Raw genomic sequence first — 21,250 nt, 5'->3', positions numbered from 1 at the left:
GTGGTGGTTAGCACTGTCGCCTCACAACAAGGCGGTCTGGGTTCGATTCTAGGTCTGGGCTGCTCTGTGTGGAGTTTGCATGTTCTCCCTGTGCCTGCGTGGGTTTCCTCCGGGTACTCCGGTTTCCTCCCACAGTCCAAAGACATGCGTGTTAGGTTGATTGATCATGCTAAATTGCCCGTAGGTGTGAGTGCGTGCGTGTGTGTTGGCCATGCGGTGGACTGGCGACCTGCCCATGGTGTACCCTGCCTTCGCCTGGAGATGCTGGGATTGGCTCCAGTGACCCCGACTAGTGGGATTAAGCGGTTCAGATAATGGATGGATGTTGTCAGCACATTCAACTTTGTACAGAACAAAGTATTCAATGAGAATATTTTATTCTTTCAGATCTAGGATGTGTTATTTGAGTGTTCCCTTTATTTTTTTGAGCAGTGTAGTAACACTTGTCTAGTGTTAACTAAAAATAACACTTTTGGGAGTCAATTTATCTGCAGAGTAAAAAATTATTAACACTGATGAGTGTTATCTAGAGTTAATATTTGACTCTAATAAGTGTTAAATTTACTCTGAAATTTTAACTCTAGCGATAGAGTTCATTTTACACTGAAGCGAGTGGGACCATATGTTATCTGACAGTGTTAAATGTAACTCTTATAGAGTTAATCTAACACTTGCGATTTTACAAATATATATATATATATATATGTATGTATTCAGAGATGCTCTGAATCTGTATGTATTCAGCATCTCTGAATACACGACATGTCGAACCTTGAGGTGGATGGGCTACAGCAGCAGAAGACCACACTGGGTGCCACTCCTGTAAGCCAAGAACAAGAAACTGAAGTTACAATTTGCACAGGCTCACCAAAATTGGACAATAGAAGACTGGAAAAACATTGCCTGATGAGTCTAAATTTTTGCTGCAATGGTAGGGTCAGAATTTGGCTTCAACAAAATGAAAGCATAGATCTATCCTGCCCATAGACCATTGCTGACCATCCTTTTATGACTAGTGTACCCATCTTCTGATGGCGCTAATTCCAGCAGGATAATGCGACATGTCGTAAAGCGCGAATCATCTCAGACTGGTTTCTTGAACACAACAATGAGTTCACTGTACTCAAATGGCCTCCACACTACTAGATACTATCTCGAAAAAATGACTTAGTATCTCGAAATAATGAGATATCAATTTACTTAATAATGAGAAAAAAATATATATATGTGCTGTTTTTTTTATTTTAGGTGGCGGGAATGGGGTTCCATAATCTGTTTACATTTGATATATCTAAAAATTCTTTGTGGATATATTTACTCATAACTCTGACTACAACAACCTCTACAAGCCATGGAAAGACCTTTTAAGTTCATCTTAACCGAAGCTAAGTATCTTAGTATTTCATCATGGCTGAGTCGCTTGTTTCTTGTGCTGAGTGTGGCATGTATAGCGAATCTTCTTCCATCAGTAGTGATAATTTTATTTGTGACAAGTGTAGATTAATTATTAGCATGACGGAGAAGATTTTGCTTTTAGAGAAGTGCATCCGGGCTTTAGAAAGTCCTAGAGAGTCGGTAGCACCTAGCGTAGCAGACCCGGTTTGTACAGCCGTAGCTAGCGAGCTCCCAGCACCGGCATTAGAGACCTCGCAGTGGGGCGAATGGGTGACGTCTCGGCAGCATAGTCGTAGGGCTGAGCACCATTCGACTCAGTTTCCCGTGTCAAACAGGTTTGCCCCACTCAGTAATACACCGACTGAATGACCTGTTAAATGAGCTCTGGCGATAGGAGACTCTCAGCTCCGACACGTGAATGTAGCGACCCCTTTAGTGACACCAGTGGCCATAGTCAAGTGTATCCCGGGGGCTAGAGCGCCTGACATCAGGGCTAATCTAAAGGGGCTGGCTAAATGTAAATACTCAAAGATAGTTATACACGTCGGCACCAATGATGTGGGGTTGAGACAGGCCGAGATCACTAAAGATAATGTTAAAGAGGTGTGTGAGTTAGCGGAGACGATGTCAGATGCCATAATATGCTCTGGTCCCATTCCAATTTGTCTTGGTGCCGAGACCTACACCAGGTTATGGCCACTACACCGCTGGATGTCTAAATGGTGCTCAGAAAACAAAGTGGGTTATATAGATAATTGTACACGTTTTAAGGGCAGGCCTGGCCTTTTGAAGCGAGACAGCATTCACCCCTCTTGGGAGGTGGTGATAATTGAATGTTAATAATGAAAAATAATTCTCGCAAAGTTAATAGACAAAATTTTATCAATGTTAAATTTAAATACGCTCCCTTAGAGAGTAGTTTAAATCTGAAACTAGGACTGCTAAATACTAGATCCATGTCATCAAAAGCATTGCTTGTTAATGAAATGATTACCAATCATAATCTATGCATGCTTTGCTTGACGGAAACCTGGACCCGACCAGACAACTATATGGCCCTAAACGAAGCTTCTCCCTCTGGCTATAGATATGTTCATAACCGCCGTCCAAATGGTCAAGGAGGTGGGGTCGCCACAATATATGACTCCGATATAGGCATTTCTCAAAAATTCAGCTTCAGGTTTAATTCTTTTGAACATCTCATCCTCACTGTATCAAATCTATCCAATTTAACAATCAACAAAGCATCACAGTCATTTATGTTAATTACTATTTACGGCCACCCTGGTTCATACTCTGAGTTCTTGCAGGAGTTTTCAGACTTCCTGTCTCATGTAGTGCTATCAGCCGATAATGTGATTATAGTTGGTGATTTTAATATCCATTTTGAAAATGTGACTATGTGCATAAATTTTCAAGCAATTCTTGATTCAATTGGTATTACTCAGAATGTGGTGGGTCCTACGCATAATTGTAGTCATACTTTAGACTTGGTCTTGTCATTTGGTATTAACATATCCAGTTTAGCAATTCTTCCTCAGAGTGAGGCTGTTTCTGACCACAGCCTCATAATGTACAAGTTGCGTTTGAACGACGGTATTCATCGGCTAACCGCTACCAAACTAAACAAACTAACATCCATTACCATAGGCGTGCTCACTGATATTTTACCGGGTCTAATAAACATTTATCCACCTGTAGCTCCAGAAGAACTAGAGCATTTTACCGAGCATGTTGAGACTTCTCTTCTCACAGCTTTAATAAACAAGCGTCATTACTAAGTGTTTCACTGTTCATACAGTCACGGAATCTGAGCTGTCAACATGCTATGGAATCCCATTCCCGCCACCTAAAATAAAAAATAAAAAAACAGCACATATATATTTTTCTCATTATTAAGTAAATTGCTATCTCATTATTTTGAGATACTAAGTCGTTATTTCGAGAAAAAAAATATATATGTGCTATTTTTTTTATTTTAGGTGGCGGGAATAGGCTTCCATATTCCATAACTTGCAGATCGGGTGAAGATGTAAAAAAAAAAACAAAACATTGTATATGCGTAGACTGCAGCATGAGGATAAGATCAATGTAAGATCAATCCAAAAGGAACAAGATGTTACGACCTTTTCCAGATGTATTGGAGATGCAAGTGTGCTAGCTGTCAAATTGCAGATCGGGTGAAGATGTAAAGAAGGCATATATGCGTAGACGTCTGCAACACGATGATAATAAGACCAATGTACGGTCAATCCAAATGGAACAGACGCATTTAAGATGTTACAACCTTTTCCAGACGTATTGGAGACGTATATGTGCTATCAGGGTATAATCATTATGGCTTTTAGAAGAATTAGGTTTTTGGGGAGGTGGGCTAGTGCACTATAGATTCCTGTGGTGCCACCTAAGCCTTTGTCCTTAATGGCTTTTTTTCCCCCTTACATTACATGTTGTGAAAAGCGCTATACAAATAAACTTTGATTTGATTTAACTTTTATACTAAAAGCAGTACTTTTAACACTTTTACTTGAGTAAAAAGATTGAGTTGATACTTCAACTTCTACAAAAGTATTTTTAAATCCTAGTATCTGTACTTCTACCTGAGTAATGAATGTGAATACTTCTGACACCTTTGAGTACAGTACACCGCCTCAAGGATCACATACAGCAATATGTATGGAGGACCCCTGCCAGCCACCTCCATCAGCAGTAGTTCATGTTGTCCTGTTGTTATGGCGTCGTGTTTGTCCCTCAGGTGGGCGGGGCCTATTAGGATACCCGACACCTGAGGGTCGTTTGTCTATATATGTCGTGTCTTTGTGCTAGTTGACTGCTGGTTATTGTATCCTTCATTTGGATTATGTCACAGGTTTTCAGTTGGTGCACGTTATTAAATCCTCCCTATTCCCTGAGACTGGCGTGATCGTGTCCTTTTTATTTGCAGTCGCCCGTTACACACTGAAGTGGAATTAGCTTTCCTTTTTGGGGAAAAGGCAGTATAGCTTATATACAGACTGAACAATCACATAATAAAGAAACTGAATTAATTGCTCTCAGCACAATAAAATGATACTGTATACTTATATTAATGTGAAACCCAAGATGTGCACTGTACACAGAAAAAGTCCATGGCCCATCAGCTCTATGTGCATGTGTTATTATTAAAATGACGACAACACTTAGTTTCTTGTGTAATCAGCTTGTAAATAAAAAAGAAAATGTATATCATATGGAACTAGAACAAACATACATGCGTGATTTTTCCAGACCCAGATTAAGTGTGGTCATAAATTAAAAACGCATAGAAAATTATAACTGACAAGATCATTTAAGTTGAGACTAGTCTTAATTTATACCCAGGAAACCATCTTTTAAGGTTCCAGATGCTACACATGGTTCCTATTGCTTTGTAAAGGAAGAGTATGAGAAGAAAAAAGAGAAAACCCTAAAAAGTACATCCTTAGGTGTCACGGGGTTTTGGCATTTTAATGACTAAAAATGTCTAATTACTTACAGACTAGTGCTTTTTCTAATAGTGATAACAAAAGTTTTTACTACAGCACAGCATTCACATTTTAGGGAAGACTAGATTAATTTCCTACAATCATAAAACAGTCCTCTCCCACATCTTATCAGATTATTCCATAATTTTTCAAGCTTCACATAGCACATCTATATTGCAGTTAATTACCAATGATAAATAAATCTTTGTACTACCTGTTGACCGGATATAATTATTAGAATGGTAGTCATATGTTATATATGTTAGTCATACAAGGCCATATGTTCTACCAGTATCATCACTTTAAATGATGTAATCAACCAAGGCCCATGTTTAGGGAGGGTGCTAGTGATGCATTATTACCAAGTGTTCCTGCTGAAAGTGTCCCATCCTTAAAATAATGAATTATACATTTACAAATTATGTGACATATTGCTGCCATTACAATGCTAGCAGCTGGGATGGTCCATCACAGGATACCAGCCATATAGCTACTCATGTTAGTAGTACCCAGCAGATATATTAATAATTCACTTAATTATTTCTGTGAAAACAGTCTTTCATGTCTGTCATTTTAAGTATCTTCTAAAAGCTATAGAATTATGTGTTTGTAATCCCATATGAGCATCTCATGATTAATAAACATATGCTGCAGTTAAAATTAAACAAGACCTTGGTAGCACTGTCCTACAAATGCTCCTTCTCAATATTATAACATATAAAATAAGACTAACAAGGTCCTAGGTCCTGAGACTAATAAGGTTCTATCCACTCTGCCCTGAGGAAAACAAGCTAATTAGAGTGCTATGGAATTTACCTATTCTATTAACACGTAAATATCTTTTTGTCCAATTCAAATGTAATGTTAAAAATGTATTGTGCAGTCTGCATTTTATATTCAATGAAACAAAGCTAATTTTCCCTCTTTTCTTTTACCAAACGGCTGGCTGCCTACCCGAGAAATACTGAGAATTTCCTGATATCCACCCTGGGCCAGCCGTGTGTGTGATATCTATATATATATCTCATTTGTATCTTTTCTTTGTGTATGTATCTCTCTTTGTGTATGTAATTCTTGTTATGGTGACTGGCGTCGGCCAGAGGAGAATAGGAAGTAAATTCAGACAGCTAATGAAAAAAGAATCACAAAAAAAGTACAATAACAACCATTAGCATAACATAAAAGAGTTAGTGGTAAACAAATTTGATTGTAGATTTGTCTTGGTTCCTCTCAAGGTTTCTTCATGCTCTTAGGGAGTTTTTCCTTGTCACTGTCACCCTTTGCTTGCTCACTGGGGGCTAGGACTCAGCTGCTTTGTGACAACAACTGTTGTAAAAAGCGTTATATAAATAAAATTTTGACTGAAACAATAAATATTGAAGACTCAAAGGTTTACACTTGTTTTTTATTAAATTCTTTTTAAAACAGGCCAGTCATTTTAAAAGCCTAAAATGTACTGAAATTAATAATGTGCAGAAGGCTGGCCCTGACTCCATGTTAGGCTTGAAACCTCAGAACACAGGCTGCAATTATTCATAACTATCAGACTATCTAACAGGCTTCAGTGAGAGAAATGCACCTCAAACCAGCTGCAGGCATGACTCTGGAACACGCCTACAAAAAAAAATGCAAACCATACAAAAGTACAGTACTTTCTTTATTTGGTCTTTAAAAGTTTGTGATGAAACATGACATACAATATTTCATGTTGAAATATTAAGGGCATTCAGAATCCTCCTTATGAAGTCAAACAATGAAATACTACAGTAATCATTAACTTATCATTTTAAGGAGTTGCTATTAAAAGGCTTACAGAAAGTGTTGATGTCCAAAAGATAGACATCTTCCAATGTACCAAGTTGTCTCAAAATTTTTTGAGGAAGGCATGAGGACTCTGAAGTAACACAGTGACCAATGAGCACTGAGCACCAAGAGCATTAAATGACATTACTAGCATATGAAATTTGCAAGAGTTTCACTCTTAATTCACTCTAAGCTCAATTTGAAAGTGAGTGAAGCACTTGCTGAGGTCAAAGACAGAAAAACTTTAGTCAAACTTTGCAGGTATTCACTTTGAGTGCTAAAGACATGTACACTTTTAAGGGCAGTCTGGATAACCATCATGAATGATAGGACAGACAGTGCATTGTATTCTTGGCCTGTATTCCATCCACATGTCTGACTGTGGGGTCTCACTACTCAGAAGCTCCTTAATATCGATAATGGTCTGGTTTAAAAGGACCCTCGTGGGGTATGCCCAAATATTTAGCTTGACTCTCTGTCAACTTCGTCAGTTTGACACCAAGTTTGTCCAAATGGGCAGCAGCTACCTCCTCATCCAGCTACAATTATAAGGACATTAGAGAAACAATGGGAGCAGGGTTATAAACAACAAGCAAAAACCATGTGTCCAACAACCAACCACGCCAGGGGGGTATTCCAGAAAGCGGGTTTAACAAACTCTAAACTTAACCCTGAACTCTGAGTTGTCTTACCCCAAGCTGACATACTCAGAGTTTTCGGTTCCAAAACGGCTGATCGGAGTTAAAGTAATCAGGGTCGCTCAACTCTGAGTAGGTTGACAGACAGAAGCGCGTTCACTCGTATCTATAAAAAGGCATTCTTAATGGAACGCAGATAAATAGGATTTATCATGGACTTAAACGCAAAAATCAGCCAAGCATCGTATTTCACACCACTGTAGCTTGAAGTATTAATGACTGCGTATGCAGAATATTTAGATATTATTAAACGTAAATGTAATACTGCGGTAGCTGCTAGAGAAAGGCAGTCAGCATGTCAAAAAAATTGCCAACAGAGTTAATGCGTGAGTGAAAATATTTTTATATTTAGCACTAGGGTTTGCAATGATTTAACTATTACACTGCATGTGAACAAAAGCAAAACTAGCAAAACTACCACAGGCCTACTCTGTTCAGATTTGTTGTACAGTGTGGAATCATACACGGATCCTGGCCATCTGGCTTCAACATTTGTGATGAGGTGGGAAGCATCACTTATGATTTTGATGGGGAGAACGGTCAGTTACAATAGCTACGTTATTTTTGTTACCATTAAAGATAAGTACATTATTCATTAAGGATTATAAAGGTTAGTACCTGTACATTAATGCTATGGATGGATTTTCTGTTTATGTATTCACCTTCATGTTCTAATGGTGCTGTAATAGGTAGCATATGTAGGCAGGGGAGTAGCAGTTAATTCTGGGCCCTGTACACTCTTAATGTCAGTGGGCCCCTATAAATGCCAGAAAATGAGGCACATGAGCAAAATGGGCCCCTCTCCCTACTCGGGCACTGGGTAGCCAGGTCCACTTTTCCCCCCACTACCACACCCATGTATGTAGGTTCCATCAATGCAGCCAATCACTCTAGGAAATCCTTAAAATGTTAATGGAATTAAGTTTGTTATATATTGCTTCTCCTTTGCTTAATTTCTTTATTGTCCGTGTGAATTAAAGACAAACCAACGATACTGTGGAATTCCTCTTTGATGTCCATAGCTGGCTTTTGCCCAGGAAACACCACAAAACTGGGCACTAGTCGTTTTAATGCCAGACATACTTTACAGACCGACATACAGTAGCTTTGCTGACAGATTCCGCATCTCCTACACTATAAAGAAAACTTCCACTAGCAAAAAAAACTAAGAGCGATGTATAACAATCTGGAGAAAATTTAGGGCTGATCCGCGATGTGTAATATTTGAAATTTGACGCTTAATAATGTTATTGATGCAGGTAATGGATTGTGCTGAAAAACGATAATGTTCATTAAAAAATAATACGAAAATTATAGTAGGCCTCTATTCGGGGTTTTACAAGGCGTTCCCGACGAAGAACTCAGCGAATAAACTGAGCTTCAATATCCACATGATCCTCGAGGAAAGGACACGTCACGATGACGTGTTTGTAACTCTGGTTCAGGTCCAAGTTAACCTGCCAGCGAGCAGGTTAGCTTCAGAGCATAAGTTGCTATAGTAACTGACTCCGGTTCTCTCCAAGCTCGGTTTCTGGAACGGAAAACCTTGAGTTTCCGTGAACTCTGAGTTAACTTACCCGGTTTTCTCGCTTAACCAGCTTCTTGGAATACCCCCCAGGTCATATAATCTCTTGTATCACACAACATGCTGATAGACAAGTTTGTTTGAAATTATAAGACTTAAAATATGTGTGATGAAAATATGTTAATAAAATCTTGAGAAAAAATACCTTCTTTGGCAGAAAGTAGACACCAACAGGATATTTGCCAGGATTGCTCCAAAGCTCAATCTGGGCTAGGACCTGATTGGTGAAAGAGTTGCTCATTACAAAGCTAGGATGACCCATTGCACAGCCCAGGTTCACAAGACGGCCTTCGGCCAGAACAATCACATGACGTCCATTCTTCAAGCGGTAACGGTCAACCTGATGGAAGAGACAGGCATGGTTTTGAAAGGAACAAATTTCTTGATTCTTAACTCGGCATTAAACATAGTAATTCAAGTACTGAAAGGATACTTATTAGATATGACTAGAATGATACATGACGACATGGCTGATTAATCAAATTTACTTGAATTTTCAAGCAAGAAATTATTTGCAAGAGATTAAGATTAACAAAACTCCTGAAGGCCTGAGTCATATATGTCAAGATGAGCCAGTACCTTCATCCATTGTTTTCACCTTAAAAAGATTCGAAAAAGATAAAGCTGCATTCGTCTTTTTCCGGAGTTCCTCCAATTAAAGTAGGTAATTTTAGGAGCAAAGTTCAAAGGTTGGCATTATGTGACCATAAAATCTGACATGCAATCACAATGAAAACCCTAAATCAATATAAATTATGCAGAGTGTGTTATACTGGGGAAGAAATATAGTCTGAACTAACCAGCTGCATTTTTATAATGGTTTTAATTACATGGTTTTAAGTATAGCTCTAGTTCATGCTCACACTCAGGAGTATTTACAAATTTTCCTGCAACTTATTACAAGCATTACAAGTTATTTGGCAACACTTAATTGTGGTATTTACATCAGCAGGGAGCTGCTATGATTTATTAGAATCTGCTTAAGAAGTAGGATATTTTGAACTTTTTTTCTGCCCAAATAAAATTGAATCCCAAAAGGAGCCATACTCCCCCTTCATGTTGAGATGTTTCTTTTGTGAGTTTTTATTTTCGTATTAAAATTCTGTTGACCTATAAAGCATTAAATGGTCGTGCTCCACAATATCTGCGTGAACTTGTTACATACTATAACTCATCTCGCTTGCTGCTGCACACTCAAAATGCAGGAGTTCCAAAAATTAGTAAGACTACAGCAGGAGGCAGAGCTTTCTCCTTTATAGCCCCTCAGTTGTGGAATAGCCTTCCAGCTCAAATCCAAGATTCTGACACAGTTCCAATCTTTATTAAATCTACACTTAAGACTCACCTATTTAAACAATACTTCAGTTAATATATTTCATATGAAGGTGTGGAGCTCCCAGTCATTGAGTCTTCCGGTAATCTGAGATTCAGGCATGTCATGTGATCACTAGTTGTGATAATGACTTGGGTGGAAAGCAATGTCTCAGTGAGCCCTCATAACTGTGGTCACCTCCAGGCCCCTCCCTTTAGTTATGCTGCTATAGATTAGCCTGACAGTGCCACATACTAACCACTGGCACATGTGCTACATATTTGAATGTCCCACACAGACAATTCCATAAAAGCACCTAGTAGATGCAGGTGTGAGGCAGAGACTCCTACCTGAGGCTCAATATCCACACTGGAGGGACTGTGACTGCTTGGCCTAAAAATAGAACTATAAACATGGACTTCTACTAAAGTGTAAATGTGCCATGTGAATTTCACCCCAATTGAATTTTTTTCTCCACATTTTACCCACCTGTGCAGTAAACACACTAGCGATTACTAGGGGGCTGTGGTACACGTGCCCAGAGCGGTGGGCAGCCCTAGCCAAGCACACGGGAGCAGTTAAGGTTAGGCGCCTTGTTCAAGAGCACCTCAGTCATGGCCTCAGGCCTGGGAATCGAACTCTGGGAATGTGACCCTCCGGTCACAAGACCAGTTCGCTAACCACCAGACAACGACTGCACCCAGTCTACTACCAATGGAAGACCTTCCCTTTTGAGTCATAGTGCTCCCAAGGTTTCTTCCTACAGTTTTTCTTGACACGCTTGGTTTGCTCATTAGGGATCTGGACAAACACGCTTGCGAAGCCACTTTGTGACAGGTGTTTGTACTTTTACAAACCTGGGGCTTGACATTGATTCTATCAGCAGCATTTTGGTTCAGCCACTTTATGTCAATCTCACAATCAAAGTGGCCAATGTTGCAGACGATGGCATCATCTTTCATTTGCTCAAAGTGTCTGGGGTAAGGCAGAGAAAGACAAGGGGGAAAAACTCAGTGTAAGAATCATAAAACATGCAAAAAAAAACACAACATCTCAAATTCTTTACCATGGACAGTTTGAGATGAAATATTTTGGCTCTCCTGACGAGGACCATCAATTGCAAAACTCTAAGGAAAGAATTTAAGGCCAATAGTTCTCACATCTGTACACAATATCTACCAGCAGTCCTCTTCCCCCAGCTGCTGCACTTGCTTATCCCTACAATCCATCATAAGCTGGGGCCCTGACACTCCCCATACAACCTACAAGCCACTGTCCATTCTTACCTCTCCCATTTAACATGTGCATGCACTAAACACCATGACCGTGTTCCATTATACCCCACATAATTTACGATGCAGACTCGCACTGGTTTAGTTTTCATTTAGTGTCTTTTTCTTGAATTAGTTGTCTATTGGAGCCTTCCAGCTCCAATCCAAGATTCTGACAATTCCAATCTTTAAATCTAAACTTAAGACTCACCTATTTAATCAAGCCTTCAGTTAATATTCCCCTTGTAAGGTGTGGTGCTCCTTACAAGACGAGACGTTGAGATTTCTGGTAATCTGAGATGTTGGTGCTGTCATCCAGCTGTGTCATGGCATCACTAGTGACAATGACTTAACTGGAAAGCAATGTCTCAGTGAGCCCTCATGCCTGTGGTCACCTCTGAACTCCTCCCTTAAGTTATGCTGTAATAGATTAGCCTGCCGGAGCCACATGCTAATCACTGGCACGTGAGCTGTGTACATTTATATCAATGATGGTTTAAATTGATGTCCACACGCTCAGTCTTTTTTGTCTATCTTTTTGCATGCTTCCACCCAAGACGATTGCATGCAAGCACCTACAAGCACCTGGGAGATGGTGTGGCTTGCCGGTGGATGTACTGATGCCGGGGTTGGATGTGCCATTTCTGTAAGAGGTCGTGCTGATGCTATCTCCTACCTGAGGCTCACCATCTACACCGAAGGGACTGTGTCTACTTGGCCGGGGAACAAGAACCTTAACTATTACTGTAGAACCACCCTGCGCACCACGGACTTGTATAAACGGGCCACCCAATTGAAGATGGGTTCCCTTTTGAGTCTTGGTCCTCCCGAGGTTTCTTCCTAATCCCCACCATCATAGGGAGTTTTTCCTTGCCACTGTCGCCTTTGGCTTGCTCATTAGGGATCTGGACCCATACGATTGTAAAGCTGCTTTGTGATATCGTGTTGTGAAAAGCGCTATGTAAATAAATTTGACTTTCACTATTACAATTTAAAAAATTACATAAATTACATGAAACAAGTAATAAAGTAATAGCACACAAACATAGATCTAGTTATCAAATAAATGCACAGATAAGTCTGGCAAGATGTAGATTTATGTATACATACATGTATACAGTCCATATGTCTAATGCGTTGTGATATGTGTGCTGAAGCTGATGAGCACATTAGTTTGAGGTCACACACCTGCCCAGGATAATATCCTCACAACCAGTAGTTGTCACAAATATATTTCCCTCCTTGCAGGCCTCATCCATTGTTGTCACCTCATAGCCTGTAAAGTAATTTGTAAATGAATTTGAATCCTTTCCAATTACACATTATTTCCCTGCACCTTTGGGGAGGGGGGAGGGGTGTCATACAAAATGAACCACCGAAATTCCCTTTAAAAAAATCAAACAACCAAAACGTGCACCTTCCATGGCTGCCTGCAGGGCATTGATGGGGTCAATCTCAGTGACTATGACTCTGGAGCCAAAGCCTCGGAGAGCCTGGACACAGCCCTTCCCCACGTCACCGTAGCCAGCCACCACAGCCACCTTGCCAGCAATCATCACGTCTGTCGCCCGCTTGATGCCATCAATAAGGGACTCACGGCATCCATACAGGTTATCAAACTTACTCTGCGGAAGAGATGCATATGTGGTAAGGCACATGTAAAACATCAGACATACTGCAGCTTACAGAATGACAATGTTCTCCCAACATATGAACATGATAAAAGCTCACTGGGATAGTGGTTAATTTTTCCCCAGGATATATTCACTACTGAATTTTGGTTTCATGTCATGATTTTGGATACTCAAATGGTCTCCACAGTCACCAGATCTCAATATAATAAAGCACCTTTGGGATGTGGTGGAACGAGAGATTCACATCATGGATGTGCAGCAGTCAAATCTGCAGAAACTGCGTGATGCTATCAAGTCAATATGGACCAGACTATATATAGATTATATTGAGCTGTGTATACAATCTCTTTTGAAGTGTATCAATTGCTGCAACTTTTTTCCCCCTTTCTTGTTTCATTCTGGAAAAAAGATAAGACTCTGCTACAATGAAAGGCTAATAGGCTAAAGGCGTCTGCTCTGCATGCTCAGGCCCAGAGTGGTTAATAATGGCCATAGCCAGGGAAAATGTGGTCCTTGTATTTTGTTCAGCGAATGTTGATTGTCTACACTTCTGTGGGAGTGGAGGAGGTGGTGTCCAGAGTGAGAGGAAAACATCTTCCCACACCTTTCCTCTAATCCAGTGGCCCCCAATCTTTATTTGCAAAGTCCCTTTTTAGAGATGAGAATATGAGACCCCCCACATGCCATGACACACTGCCTTGCTGTAGCATCTTTTGAGCATCCCTTGCAATAGTCCCCCTCATATCCCCCCTCATACACCACCTCCCCCAACAAGGAGCCACACCCTCTAACTTTGAGAACCACTACTCTAATCCATGTCAAAATGCTAATGCTATCTGGGTAGCTCTGCAAAGTAAAAGGCAAATTGCATCACCTCTCCTAATTTCCCCCTTAAATATTTGCTAATCCGGCATGTTAAGTGTTGTCCCAATAATACAGAACAGTGAAAAAGCTTAAACCTCTAGCAGGAACGCCTTCTGCCGGGATGTGAGCAATGCAGAAGAAAATTACATCTCTGAGAATTCCACACTTCTGTACATGTAAAAGGCTGGGCTGGATTAGTGTAAACACCTCTGTTCTAATTAATAAGTTTAATTCAGATATGTAAAGGTGACAAGGACGTATATGCTTAACCAAACATGACATAATGATAAACTTTCACAAATCTTCACGGGGCGAGGAAGAGATTGGTCATCTTTCACAACCAAAGAGAAAGCAGTAATATTCTTGAGGTAATATGCAAATGGTCAACATAGATCTAATCCAGTCTATTACATATTGCAGGGTATGTCCTCTCTCCAGGTGTGCTGTTGCAGTGCACTCTCACACCAGCCCACAGACAATGTTGTAGAAACATATTTGGCAGGACTGAAGAGGAATGCTGCTGCACACAAATATATGGAAATTCCATTTTCACACCATTTACGACTTTGGTTCTAAATATATTGACCAAAATGTGTCTTTTTGATTAATAAATGGCGAGACATCTGCTGTGAAATGCCTATGCAAATCTCTGTATTTCAGCATTCAGCACCATATCTGTCCACACTCTGTACAAAGGTTATGCAGTAGATGTTTTTATGGAAACGTGTCAGCTTTAGTTTGATGTGAAAATGCTCGCAAAAAAAATACATGCTGACATGCTCATGCAGAAGCTCACAAAAAGCTGTAAGTAGTATAAAAATGATTCTTACCATTTAAAAGAATTTAATTAATTAGAGATATTTGTGTATTATGAATTTGATGCAAAAACATTGCAGATACCTTAGTAACCGAATCATTCACATTGATGGCAGGAACTTTGAGTTCATCCTTCTTCATCATTTTATAAAGGTTGTGAACCCCAGTGGTTGTCTCCTCAGACAGACCCCTGATTCCTGCAAAGAAAAATTTAACCACTGTGCAAGGCCACCACCTGGTGGTTACATATATTAATAAAAACCTCTGCATATATGTAATGCAGAATCTGAAAGCAATGAAAACGTCTGTATATGATCCAAATTCTAGTGGAAGCCAACAGGCGCCTATAAAAATAATTAAATAAAAAAGCAATATTAAACCATGTTGATTATATAAACATAACAATGCAATACCAACATACATGTTCTGAATAAAACTGTAAAATGATAAGTACTTTACCCTTTGTATGTTTATGTAGCACTTGCATCATTGAACATTATAGAACATATATTATAGAACATACATTTTACAATTTACCTTCTAATAACTGGGGGTATTTCTGATGAACTAGATTGGTCAGGTCTCCTCCATCATCCAGAATCATGTTGAGGGGCTGGCCATCCTTGAAGTACAAGGTCTGCTCAATACACCACACATACTCCTCATCTGTCTCCCCTTTCCAAGCGTACACTAAAAATACAGTTGATTATACATTAGTGTGACAAATGTGTGCACTCTATTGCTCACACTGACTGCCTGGCAGGCTAATGATGAATAGGATCATAAGCTGGAAGTAAATTCAGACAGCTAATGAAAAACTCACAAAATAAAAGTACAATTATAACCATTACCATAACCTAAGAGTTAGTGGTAAACAAATCTGATTGTAGATTTGTCTTGGTTCCTCTCAAGGTTTCTTCATGCTCTTAGGGTGTTTTTCCTTGTCACTGTTGCCCTTGGCTTGCTCACTGGGGGCTTGGACTCAGACACTTGTAAAGCTGCTTTGTGACAACAACTGTTGTAAAAAGCGCTATATAAATTTTGATTGACTGATTGAAAACGAACCACTGGTGTATAGCAGAAACTTCTTAATAACAAGGAGTCTAAGACAATACTCAAGATTTCTGAAGTAAAACCAGATTCACAACAAACATTAGATCTAATTGATGCCACAAAGGCAGATACCAAAAGAGAACTCAGGCTTTAGCCTCACATGTCACATTAGCAAGTATAATAGGTGCACCTGCGCTATTCTACAGGCTTACAGTGTGTACAAGTTACCACATTTTCATACTGCCTACTAATTGCAATTTGTCTAAAAAAAAAAAGCCATTCCTACTTTTAAAATTAGGCAAACGTATTTTAAAATCAAACAAATGTGGTGTTAAGAGGGGTAGAACCATCAGTCAAATACTAGATAGTACTAACTGCTACAGCTTATTGGTCAAGTCATCCATCTGTGTTGTACAGAACTATAAACTATCAACTATCAAAACAATTCCACTGGCCTGGGGAAAAGTCCACTGGACAGTCAATCTGATGAGCCCTAAACAAGCAAGTCATTCCAAAGTTTGACGAGTAGAACACTGCATGTTTTAGTCTAAGTGTGCTACATTGGTACTTTAATGTTTGTGACACAAACAGGAATTATTGTACAATAGGTAGGAAATGTAATTATCACTGCATATTTTCAGGTCACATTTTCCTTTTATATTATTTAATATTAAATTTAATGTCATTTATTTTATGACTATTTTAAGATTAAAATCTATGAATACAACTCTTTTTTAAATGCTGGCTTTAACAGGTTCAGAGTGACACACACACACACCTGGAACACCAGTCTTCGCAATAGCAGCAGCAGCATGGTCCTGGGTTGAGAAGATGTTACAGCTGGACCACTGGACCTACAGTTGGGAAGAAACAGAAGAAACAGCAGAACGAGAGAGAAAAAAAACTATGAGAAACACAGGATACAGTTTAGACACACACACACACCTATTAACAGAGGTGGGACCAAGTCAGTGTTTTGCAAGTCTCAAGTAAGTCCAAGTCTTTATCCTCAAGTCCCGAGTCAAGTCTCAAGCAAAGACAGTCAACTCAAGTCAAGTCTCGAGTCAAGACAGGCAACCGTCAAGTCAAGTCCCAAGTCTGAAGCTTGGAATTTCAAGTCCTTTCGAGTCTTTTTTTTTTTTACAGGCACCAACGCTTTATGAATGCTACGCTGATGCGTTTCTTTACTCGTTTTGTTGGTGTCCGCCAGCCAAAAGATGACAGATCATTTACATTTTATCTTCTCTTAATTACATAAATGTACTTAAACAAGAATGTTTCGTTACATAATTTTACACGAAAATAGCAAGCTTCATCGTAAGCAAGATGCTGTCATTACGAATGGTTATTCTAAACATTTGGATAAAATGTTTAAATATAGACTAATAAAAGGTTAGGGTTATTTTTTCATTGTTTTCTGTTATTGTGGGGTCACGGTGAACTATTGTTACCTGGAGATTCAGTGGGGTCACATATTCTGATGGCTGCCGTCAGAATTGGTGACCCCAGTTAAAAAGGCTCACCTGTATATCCCATTCATGATTTCTTTGTTGGCCTCAATGGTGAGGGGATGGTAAATCTTGTTTAAGTACATTTATGTAATTAAGAGACGATAAAATGTAAATATAAACATCTGTCATATTTTGGTTCGTGGACACCAACAAAACGAGTAAAGAAAGTGCATCAGCATAGTTTACGTAGCATTCGTAAAGCGTTTGTGCCTCTGAACAGAAACTGTGAAATAGCGCCCCCTGTGGTCACAAAACTCGACGGTCACAGAATCTGGTGTAACGCCGGTCTGCGTCAGAAGGACGGAAATGAAATTAATGGGGCGCACTTTATAAATATTAATATGCGTTTTAAAATTTAGATTTGGGGTAAAAAAAAAATCAAGTCTTTGCAAGTAAACAGGTTCAAGTCCAATTCAAGTCCCAAGTTATTGGTGTAAAAGTCCAAGTCAAGTCTAAGTCTCTGAATATTTTTTCAAGTCAAGTCAAAAGTCTTAATATTAATGACTCGAGTCTGACTCGAGTCCAAGTCATGTGACTCGAGTCCCCACCTCTGCCTATTAAACTGACTATATTTAAATTTGAGCACATATAAAACATCAATCAGTAATGTATGTATGTATCTATCACATTCAAAGTTAATCTGTCACTCAATTTCCCAGAAAGTAATTTTCTCTTATTGAGATCAAGCACAACAACTAGTTATAATCTGGTAAGTGTACATTTTGTCCTAGCACATTGCTGAAAAAACTGAATGGCCTTGAGTGGGGACATTCCTAACCCACAGAGAAAACAGAGAAGAGATGGAGAGTAAGCTTTGAGAATATGGACCTTGGTATAATTATTTACTTTTTTCATGACATTTTATTCTGTTAATTTAAAAGGACCGGTTATATATAAAAAATTAATTTTCTAAGTAACAAATTCAATTGTTTAACTGTCTTAAACTGTTCTGTTTAATCATTAGGTGTTGCTACAGCCATGTTGAATATATGTAGTTAGCTCCCACCTCAGCTCCAAGAGCAATGAGCGTCTCAATGAGCACGGCCGTCTGTAGGGTCATGTGCAGGCAGCCAGCGATGCGCGCTCCCTTCAGAGGCTTGGACGACCCGTACATCGCCCTCATCTTCATCAGACCGGGCATCTCATTTTCCGCAATGTCGACTGCTTTACGCCCCCACTCGGCTAGACTGATATCAGCTGAAAACATAAGCTGGTTTTTATTACCATTCTTATTTATTAATTTTAATAGAAGACTCTGACTTAACCAGACATTTTCCCCCAGATATTAAAAGAGCTTTAGCAATGTTTAACCCCAGGAGATAATAGCTAATGTTTAAATGTTGTTATTCTCAAAACAATTTACTGAGAAAGTTTACCAAATTATGCAGTTTTGTAGTCAAGGAATTTACAACCAAACTGACCCATTTGTGCAACAATTCCACTGCTGTAGCCTTTTTGGTATTGAAATAGGATATGCACAGCTTGACTTACAGACAGCTGAGCCCATGTTACTGTATGTAGGGCCCATGTCAAGAAGCTAATGTATTTTAAGGGTCAGAGGCTCACACGAGGAGACTACAACTGGAATTCTCCAAATGCAATCTAAAACCACATTTCTGAAATGTCCCATATCCAAACCCCACCTCCTCTACCAATACAGGGCTTATGCATGCACACATGCGCACACCCACAGGCACACCAAGACCTCTTTAAGCAAGATCATGTTATTGTTGCTAGTATTACATTTTTATTGTTTGGTTTTATGTGACCAATTCAGAACTAAGCCATGCTGTATTAGACCCTATTTTAAAAACAATGCTCTTACACGTCATGTCATATTGCCATGTTTCTGAAAACTGAACTTTGGACCATCAAGCCTACTGTTCAAAGTTCAACTGAAATCATACTGATTACAAATATTGTGTGTCAGAAACAAACACAGAAGCTGTTCAGGAACAAACGACAGCAAATCGATATAGCAAATGCTTCAATCGTATTTGATGGGGTCCTGCTTATTTTAATTGAGTTAACAACATAAGATATATAAATACTTAACTCAGGGGGGAAATGGTACTTAATGTATTGAATACCGAAACCACTGTCCATCAAATGTTCATCAAGACTGCTGAGGCTGCAGAGATCTGGCGTGTTGACGCCGCACTACGTGCGCAAGAGAAGTTTGTTCAAAGACTACAAGCCAACATGGCACCTCAACTCTCCTGAATGAACCACGCTGTCCAGAGAAGTGATGGTGTTATGCACGCGTAGCACACTGTAATATGTGTATGCATAACACACTTCTGGTCCACTCACACATCAACTCAAGAGCAAACTAGCCAAGTTTATTCACAGTAAACGACCTGGTGCTGTTAGCGTTACCAACGCAGCTTCAGTCCATGTGGTAGCTGGATAACTAACACCATCTCTGGCTTCCAAAAAGTCTCGGAATATCAAAACACGCTGCGTTAGGTAGACCTGTCAGAAAACGTGTTAGTGCCCCATCTACCGTGTTAGTGCCCCATCTACCGTGTTAGTGCCCCATCTGTGCGGCGCCTTTCTTCGTCGTCGCGTGTTTAGCTCGTTCGCTAACTACTGAAGCTCTGAGTTTAGCTCCTAGCTGTCCAGCTGTTTGCAGTAAAACTGGGTTTTCTAAGCATAGTATGAATTACACGACTGTTGTCTACCAGTTGAAACATACTGACCAACTTTGAAAGGTAGCTTGTCGGACATTATTCTTCTTGGTGTCGCTGATTTAGCTAAAATGAGCCCAGTCACAGTCCTGAAGCGGGTTTGAACAGAGGGGAATAACCATAAGTAGCCCGGCTAGGTAACTCCGCCTCGCTGTAATTATTCATGAGATCAACTCACTTCTCGTTTTTCTTTGGCGTGGCGACAATCAATATCAACCAATCAAACGCCGAAGGAAAGTGGCGGGTGTGTTTATGGTAGGTGACATTTTTGTGTGAAAATTGGATTAATTCATCACCATCAATATTTAACAAATTCAGTACAATGTTGAGGATTTTTTCCAGTAGTTTTTTTTTCTAGTATCACACTGAAATAAAAATGTATTATGTATATATTTGATCAGGTACATTATAGACTAGCTTTCATTTACATCATTTGTATTACACATTATGTAAGGTAGAGCCACATTTAGGTAATTAACATAAGCAAAATTATTAGATATGTGATGCTATTAATTTTGACCACTTAGTATTTATACAAGCCCTTCACAACACAGCATGAAAACTCACATATTGGCATGAAGAGTTATGCAAGTTTGTCCAAATGGTACAGGTTCATCATGTATGGTAGTATAGCAATGAGTTTTACACATTGTCACTGCTATGTTTAATAACTTTGCTTGCACATTGAAAGATCTCTGACCAAATCAGTTTCTCTGAAAAATGTGTACTTCACTGCAACTTTTACCTCTCTCACACAAATAGAACGTCTTGTGAAAAAAAAACTTGTGGTATATACATAATCAGTGACAAATATTTAATACATTTTAAGAATAACAGAATGAATAAATACAAGGAAAGGAAAACAAATCTAAATTAAAGCTTCTTCTTTCAGAGCCTGTGCAGTCACTTTGCATATAGCATGTACAATTAGGCTTTCCCTCCACTTTAATGTTAATGAAAATTATCAAGGTATCACTGAAAGCATACACATAAATGTATCAACCAGTACATTACTAGGTAGAACATGAACACGAAATGCTTTGAAGGGATTTTTCAAAATTTGCCAATTATCTTACCATAGGAGATACTTTGAATGGATATTCTGAATTTTGAGT

The 21,250-nt window shown here is 39.2% G+C and overlaps 1 protein-coding gene across 1 annotated transcript; it reads right to left on the bottom strand.

Moving 5' to 3' along the window:
- Positions 1-6,542: 6,542 nt before the first annotated feature.
- Positions 6,543-20,283, bottom strand: ahcy (adenosylhomocysteinase). Its single transcript, XM_077013748.1, has 10 exons — positions 20,148-20,283; positions 18,452-18,642; positions 16,713-16,788; positions 15,419-15,571; positions 14,966-15,078; positions 12,985-13,192; positions 12,756-12,843; positions 11,154-11,271; positions 9,130-9,324; positions 6,543-7,240 (listed from the first exon to the last, which is right to left on the bottom strand). Exons 1-10 carry the CDS (start codon positions 20,173-20,175, stop codon positions 7,109-7,111), a joined length of 1,302 nt encoding a protein of 433 aa, XP_076869863.1. The 5' UTR covers positions 20,176-20,283; the 3' UTR covers positions 6,543-7,108.
- Positions 20,284-21,250: the final 967 nt, after the last annotated feature.

Source organism: Brachyhypopomus gauderio, chromosome 8 (assembly GCF_052324685.1).
Source record: "Brachyhypopomus gauderio isolate BG-103 chromosome 8, BGAUD_0.2, whole genome shotgun sequence".
Classification (NCBI taxonomy): Eukaryota; Metazoa; Chordata; class Actinopteri; order Gymnotiformes; family Hypopomidae; genus Brachyhypopomus; species Brachyhypopomus gauderio.
The sequence above is the reverse complement of the archived record's forward strand: the minus strand, read 5'-3'. Positions and strand labels throughout refer to the sequence as shown.

What these genes read in the sequence shown, in the direction of transcription:
- ahcy (XM_077013748.1), bottom strand. Translation starts at nt 20,175, where the DNA reads ATGTCCGACAAGCTACCTTTCAAAGTTG. An exon ending in TGAATGATTCGGTTACTAAG is followed by an intron (nt 13,193 to 14,965) that starts GTATCTGCAATG and finishes TCTCTTCCGCAG; the next exon opens with AGTAAGTTTGATAACCTGTA. An exon ending in TCTACTTTCTGCCAAAGAAG is followed by an intron (nt 7,241 to 9,129) that starts GTATTTTTTCTC and finishes TTATAATTGTAG; the next exon opens with CTGGATGAGGAGGTAGCTGC.